The sequence below is a fragment of the Cornus florida genome, unplaced genomic scaffold (assembly GCF_030987335.1).
Source record: "Cornus florida cultivar Cherokee Brave unplaced genomic scaffold, ASM3098733v1 CherokeeBrave_3.0.0_Hap2_Chr07, whole genome shotgun sequence".
Taxonomy (NCBI): domain Eukaryota; kingdom Viridiplantae; phylum Streptophyta; class Magnoliopsida; order Cornales; family Cornaceae; genus Cornus; species Cornus florida.
In genome coordinates, this window is record NW_026775577.1 from 22739940 (window position 1) to 22747750 (window position 7811).

General features: G+C 33.0%; 1 protein-coding gene across 1 annotated transcript; it reads right to left on the minus strand.

The window, feature by feature from the left end:
- Window positions 1–1478: 1478 nt before the first annotated feature.
- Window positions 1479–2123, minus strand: LOC132316416 (uncharacterized). Its single transcript, XM_059814896.1, has one exon. The coding sequence runs from the start codon at window positions 2121–2123 to the stop codon at window positions 1479–1481; it is 645 nt and encodes a 214-aa protein (XP_059670879.1).
- Window positions 2124–7811: the final 5688 nt, after the last annotated feature.

A 7811-nucleotide genomic window follows, 5' to 3' on the forward strand; every position in this document is an offset into this window, starting at 1 on the left:
GTAGGACAATAAAATCTAAACCCTTTTGATCATTCTAGATAACCAATGAAATAACAACTTATAGTTCTAGAGTCCAATTTCTTTAATTGTGGGTTGAATATTTTAGCTTTTGTTGCACATCCCCAAATATGAAAATAATTTAAAATCGGTCTCCTACCAACCCATAACTCATAAGGAGTTTTAGGCACAACCTTACTAGGAACCCGATTTAAAATATATATAGCAGTCCTCAAAGCTTCACCCCATAAAAATTCAGGTAAAGAGGAATTACATATCATGCTTCTCACCATTTCCATTAGAGTACAATTTCAACGCTCAGCAACACCATTTTGTTCAGGTGTGCTTGGCATTGTATAATTTGTAACAATACCGTTCTCTTTCAAATATAAGGAAAAAGGACTCAGATTTTGACCCGACTCAGTGAATCTACCATAATATTCACCGCCTCTATCTGATCTTACAGTTTTAATCCATCTGTCAAGTTAATTTTCAACTTCAGCTTTATAGATTTTGAAAACATCAAGTGACTTAGAATTTTCATGAATAAGATACAAATAAGTATACCTAGAAAAGTCATCAATAAAAGTAATGAAATATTCATGTCCATTAATGGTTGAGATTGGAAAAGGTCCTCATATATCATTATGAATTGTTTCTAACAATTCTGTGGTCCTTGAAGCACCCTTTTTCTTAAATTTTGTGTACTTCCCTTTTATGCAATCCACACAAGTACTGAAATCAGAAAAATCAAGTGAATCAAGAATTTCATCTTTAATAAGACGTGTAATCCTTTCTCTTGATATGTGGCCTGGACGTTTATGCCACATGGATGAATTCGCAACCACTCGATTTCTCTTTTTCTTGGTAACATCATTCACATTAAAGGATAAAAGTGACTGTGCATAATTTGAATATAAATTCAATGAATAAAGATTACCCTGTAGGATACTAGAGCCAACTATATGAGAATTATGGAATAAAAAGACTCGTTTATTTCCGAACTTTAATTCATAACCATAAGAATTAAGTTTCAGAACTGAAATAAGGTTTCTAGTAAATACAGGAACTAAAGTGTATCTACTCAATCCATAATGAAAACAGTGTTCAAAATTAGATGTAGAGTCCCAATGGCCTCAACATCTACCTCTGTTCCATGTCCTAATGTAATGGCCCGCTCTCCTTTATTTAGTCTCTTACTTGTAAGGTATCCCTGCATAGAATTTGTTATGTGAATACTTGCACCAGTATCAATCCACTAAGTGTTTGGTGGAACATCAACAAGGTAGGATTCATAAGACACAAAACATTGGGTTTTACCTTTCTTTTCCAACCAAGATTTAAAACCCTGACAATCTTTTCTCACATGACCTTTCTTATGACAGAAATGGCAACACATCTTATTATCTTCCTTTTGGACTTGGTGAGTATCAACATTAGCATGTGTAGTTTTCTTACCTTTACCTTTCTTGAACTTCCTTCTACTTAGACCCCCCAATGGTGAGGTGAGCCATATCGGGTTTTTCTGCTTTAAGCCTCTCTTCTTCTTGAACACACATGGCAATCAACTCGCTCATCTTCCACTTCTTTTTCTGTGTATTATAATTAATTTTAAATGGACCAAATTGGGCAGGAAGAGAAATCATCATGAAGTGAATGAGAAATCCTTCAGAGATTTCCATGTCCATTCCTTTCAATTGAGAGGCCATATCATTCATCTTCATAATATGCTCACAAACACTACTTTGACCATCATATTTCATTATCATCATTTTCATCATTAGAGTACTAGCAACTGATTTAGAAGTACCCAAAAATTGTTCTTCAACTGATTTCATATAGCTCATTGCATTATCGGAGTCATAAATGGCTCCTCTAATTGCAGGCATAATTGAACTTTTCATAATCATTAGACTCATGCGATTAGAGCGCTCCCATTTTTCATATAAAGCCTTTTGTTCGATAGTACTTTCAACAGTAGGCTTTATAGGTGCAGGCTCCCGTAATGCATAGTCTAAATCCATACAACAGAGAACAATTCCAATATGTTCCTTCCATTTCTTAAAATTTGTTCCACTTAAAGCCTCAATACTAGACAAGTAACCAGTAATTGCAGTAAGATTCATAGCTGTAAAGAAATAATTTAATTAACAATTTGTCATGCATGCAAATTAGCACCACACTTTCAATAAATCTAACTAAAATCAAAAGTAGTTAGATATAAAATCAATAGATTTACCATATCATCATAAGAAACCAATAATGCAATTGTAATTCTTTCGTTGGGCGGAACTACAATATATTATTAGTATATTTTCAAATTTATATATATATATATATATATATATATATATATATATATATATATATAAGACATTAAAATCATCCTTACCTATGTCACCATAAATGAGGTTGACAAAGATGTAATGCATATCATATTCCTTAGAGAATTATATCACCTCTAGGCAGAAAAACTCCAACATGCTTTACATTAATCATAACATTCATTTAACCATAGTGATCCATCGTTGGGCTGATTATAACTATATATGGTTTAATTATTGCACAATGTCCAACTATTCATAGTATTGAACCTCCGTTGAGCTTATCAATATTACTTCAAAATTGAACATTTCAAAATGTGAACCAAAAAATAATTTTATAATATATAATCATCAATATTGAGCAATTAATTGGGTTATACATAATCAAGCATCAAAATAATCTATAGAGATACTCAAGAAATTCATATAAGTTTCATGCTTTAAAATTGAGAACCATGTCTCTGATACCACTTCAAGACACAATAAGAAATACTTTAGCAATAATTAGCCCATTAGATTTAATTTTGATGCACAAAAACACCAGGAGTTATAAAATTTAGAAGTGTCACATATCTTACCTTGATCCATTATGAGTAAGAGATTTTGAACCTTAGTTATTGATGCTGACTAAACTTCAAACTGAGCCAAAAGCTATGTTCCGTTTATTCTGAATAACCAATGTAAAATTATAAGATCTTCAAACCACTTCTCTCTCTATAGTTAATGGGTACTAATTGTGGTGTTTCATTTCACAATTCACGTCATAAGAGAGTATGGTTTGGGACCCTTTTATATAGCATTAGTTCATTAAAGTTAGTCTTCCCATTAAAGACTTTTATATTGTCATAAGAACACCAAGAGTTACAAGAAATCTTAACTCTTCATTAACTATTCATTAAGTGAACACTAATTTCTAGAGTTACCAAATGTTATGTTCATTTAACTCTTCATTAAGTGAAAATTAACTTTAATTCCATTAGTGTCACTTGATTTTATTGAAGCGTATGTAACTAAAAAAAAATGGCGTTATTAAGTGTTTATAAAACTTTACAATTTTTGTCTTTCATATAGGTGCACTTAATGGATCACCTTCCAATTAATTTCTTAAAACCCTCTTCATGGAAGTATCTAATATATCATATATATAATAATGTAAAGGCTACATTAAAGAGATAAATTTCTAACAATAAAAAGGAAAACAAAATATCCTCTTCTGCTTCAGCGCCACCCTCCCTCGTCATTGTCCTGTCCGCCATCTCCCTCTCTTGTCACAATCTACCTCAAACTAGCATACTTCTACTGAGTTGTTCCGACATCACCTCGTCGTTGTCTCACGGCTGTATTTTCAGATACTCACCATTTCTCTCTTTCTTTCCATTTTCATAAACCCAAACTCTCTCTCTCTCTCTCTCTAAAAATCACATTGAAGCCATTTTCTTTGGTTTCAATACCAACTAGAGGTATATCTATGAATCTCTGTATATATATATATATATATATATATATATATATATATATATGGTATAGGTTGTTTGTTTGTATTAATTTCAATCACTACTGTATTATATGATTTGATTCATCATCCATGGCTTCTTTTCACGTTGTTTTGGGTTTGTTTTTTGCTTTTTTTATGTGTTCATGCTTATTTTGGAGTTGTTGATTTTTTATTTTATGTTTGCTCCTGTGATTAGTTTTTTTTTTTTTTTTTTTTTTTTTTTTTTTTTTTTTTTTTAAGTTGACTATTAGTATAAAATTTGATTCTTTTGAGGTTGACCTGATAACTGCTCAAACAAAATTAAGTAGTTTGGGCCAACAAATCAATTATGATGCCTATACATATCCTGTTCAAAAAGTTGATTTCGGCAAGCTCAAATTATAGAAAGAAAGCAAATGGTAGTTTTCGCAACGAAGCAGCTATGGTGAGCATTATCATCCAATTGTCATGAGAATTAGAAGGATCCTTGGCTTCCATTCAAGTTTATCGAGACTCATTCATCCAAGAACCATGGCAGAATTTCGTTTAAATTTTTAGATGGCGCGGGTAACTCAACAAGTCACTAGAGTTGAATGATTATTAGTATTTCGTGTTGTAATCAAGATAATATTGGGTTTGTTTAATCAAAAAGAAGAAGGAAATCACTATTAGAACCACACTTTTGTGTACCTGAAGAGTTATACATTTTTCAAGAATTGCCTTGTATTATGAAGCTTTGCATCCTATATAATCTTCAATCAGCCTTCCTCTTCTGAATGTATAAAAGGCAAATCTTCCAACTTGTGAGATAGTATAGTCCCTCAGTGGATTACGTGGGAAATTCCATGGACGGTATGTTAGGCAGCCGAAACTTTTTAGTTATCAAGCAACTTGAAACTGCTGATTTCTTCTAGTTCTATTATAATATCAACGTTTATGTTGCTTTCAACTTTTAGAGCCCATTGATTCTTTATATACCACTTTCTCTAGTGGAATCTATAACAGAAAAATAATAATAATAAAGGTGTTGATAAAAATATTTAAAAGGTATTGAGGTAAATATTAAAAGTGTTGAGATAAAAATTAAAAAGTATTGAGGTAATGATTAAAATGTGTTGAAAACAAGATTAAATAGTATTGAGAATAAGATTAAAGGTGTTAAGAAAAATATTATAAAGTGTTAAGAAAAAGATTAAAAATTGTTGAGAACAAGATTAAAGGGGTTGAAAAGAAGTTTAAAGCTGTTGAGAAAAAAGAATAAAAGGTGTTGATAACAAGATTAAAGGTGTTGAGAAAAAGATTAAAAAGTGTTGAGAATAAAATTAAAGGTATTGAGAATAAGATGAAAAAGTGTTGATAAATAGATTAAAAAGTTTTGGACCCCATTTAAATCTATTTTTCACACGATTAAGTTTTGGACCCCTCATTTCTTTATAATTTGAAGAGAGGAGGAATTTCGTCACATCTTAATGCTGATAATTTAAGAAATAGTGAAAAGATAAAATAGTCATCCATAATACAAGTTTACATGTAAGTGCCTTGCAAAAGATTTTTAAAATATACAGATATTCAATTCAGTACGTGGTGGACCTGCTATAAATTTCATTATGAGATATGTGCTGCTGAGTTGTTATTCCATATGAGAAAAAAAAGGTCTACTTGTTTGTTTATATTTTGGTATGTAACAAACAACATTTTCACATTAATGGCAAACTATTAAATACGATTTTTGTATATATAAAAATACAATAATTTAATAGATGATAAAAAGATAAGATTGTCATTGATAATACACATGTTCACATGAAAGTGCCTTACTACATATTTTTAAAATATGGAGATACAACTGGGTACATGCCTACTGTTGGGTTTGTGGCTCAAAATTTGTGCGCAGAAAATTAGTTTCCTTTTTCGTTTTGGAAATTGCGAAAAACAGTTTCCTGATCGGTTTTGGAATCCAGAAGACTTGGGGAAAAAGGCTGAATATTTGAGAAAGAAGTTATACTTGCTATTTTAGAGTTAAAAATGGATATGGTAACTCATTGTAGGTAAGTTGATCCTTGTCCAACAAGAAATTGGATTTGAGGAATACTTGTCCAATAAGGAATTGAGTTTTGAAGACTCTATAAATAAAGATGGGTATGAGGGGTTTAGAGAGAGAGAGAAGAGAGAAAAGATGTAAGGGGTTTAAGGGTGAATGTTGTGAGGAAAGGGGAGAGTATATGTAAATTCCGAGTGTATACATGTAACCTCAAAAGAGATGATGAGTGAGTGAGTGGGGTTTCGACATGTGGTTGTATATTCTCTTTCTTGATTCATAATAGTATAATCTCTCTCTCCTATGGACGTAATCCTAGAGTTGGGTGAACCATGTAAAATATTGTGTTATGCGTGGATGTGTATGATTGTTATCTCCATATATGCTTGTGTTAATGTAATGTGATGATACTTCCGCTGTGTGTGATAAAGGAGGGATTTAATTCTTAACAACAGCCGATCGTTGAGTGGGTTGGAGGGAGTTAATTATCCCTAACAACTAGTATCAGAGTCGATGGTGGGTCAGAGCCTGTGATTGGTCCTGAAGATCAGTAGAAGAAGATTGCTACGAAGTTTGTCAAAGCAGAGGATGATAGTGAGGTTCTGTGGAGATTCAATCAAAGTTGATGATGACATAAATGTATGAAGAAGGTGATGGCGTGAAGCCCATGAGGAATAAGTCTTGTGACAAGCCAAAGGATGCTCGTTTTCAAGATGGGGTAAAGGTGATAGAGGTGAAGCCCACGAGGACCAAGTTTTAGGGACAAGCCAAGAGTGAGTGCTAGTTCTCAAGATGGGGCAAGCGGTGTGAAAAATGAAGGGGTTTGCTCTAAGCCTGATAAAGAGCAAAGGGAAATATGAAGATGAGACGTTTGTTGCTTTAAACCAGAAAAGCAATTGATGAAGATGAGTTGAAGATTGGTGGGTTGCCATGCGTGAGCAATTGAACACCAACTGGGTGGATAGATAAGATAGAAAAAATTAAGAATGATGAATTTGAGAAAAGGTGGAGATTATTATAGTGTTTCTCAAGTTCATTATAATGCTTTATTTGAGGTGGAGAAATCTTTGGTGGAGCTATGAAGAGATCCTTGTTCAAGGTGGAGCATTGGAGAAGCACGCGAAGATTGAATTTTGAGCCAAGGTGGAGATTGTTGGGTTTGTGGCTCAAAATTTGTGCGTAGAAAATTAGTTTCCTTTTTCGTTTTGGAAGCTGCGAGAAACAGTTTCCTGATTGGTTTTGGAATCCAGAAGACTTGGGGAAAAAGGCTGAAGATTTGGGAAAGAAGTTATATCTGCTATTTTAGAGTTGAAGATGGATATGGTAACTCCTTGTAGGTAAGTTGATCCTTGTCCAACAAGAAATTGGATTTGAGGAATACTTGTCCAACATTGAATTGAGTTTTGAAGACTCTATAAATAGAGATGGGTATGAGGAGTTTAGAGAGAGAGAGAGAGAGAGAGAAGAGAGAAAAGATGTAAGAGGTTTAAGGGTGAGTGTTGTGAGGAGAGGGGGGGAGTATATGTAATTCCCGAGTGTATACATGTAACCTCAAAAGAGATGATGAGTGAGTGAGTGGGGTTTTGACATGTGGTTATATATTCTCTTTCTTGATTCATAATAGTGAAATCTCTCTCTCCTATAGACGTAACCCTAGAGTTGGGTGAACCATGTAAAATATTGTGTTGTGCGTGGATATGTATGATTGTTATCTCTATATATGCTTGTGTTAATGTGGTGTGATGATACTTTTGCTGTATGTGATAAAGGAGGGATTTAACTCTCAACAACAGCCGACCGTTGAGTGGGTTGGAGGGAGTTAATTATCCCTAACACCTACATGGTGGACCTGCCACAAATTTAAGTGCCGAGTTGTTAATCAGTATGAAAAATGAATTAATTTTATTTATTTATTTTGGTAAGTAACAATCTATCTTTATTATTTAATGATCTACTAAATATGGTCGGTTCTACCGTC

Excerpts from the sequence above, each read along its gene's own strand:
- LOC132316416 (XM_059814896.1), bottom strand. The coding sequence starts at position 2,123 with ATGAATCTTACTGCAATTACTGGTTACTTGTCTAGTATTGAGGCTTTA.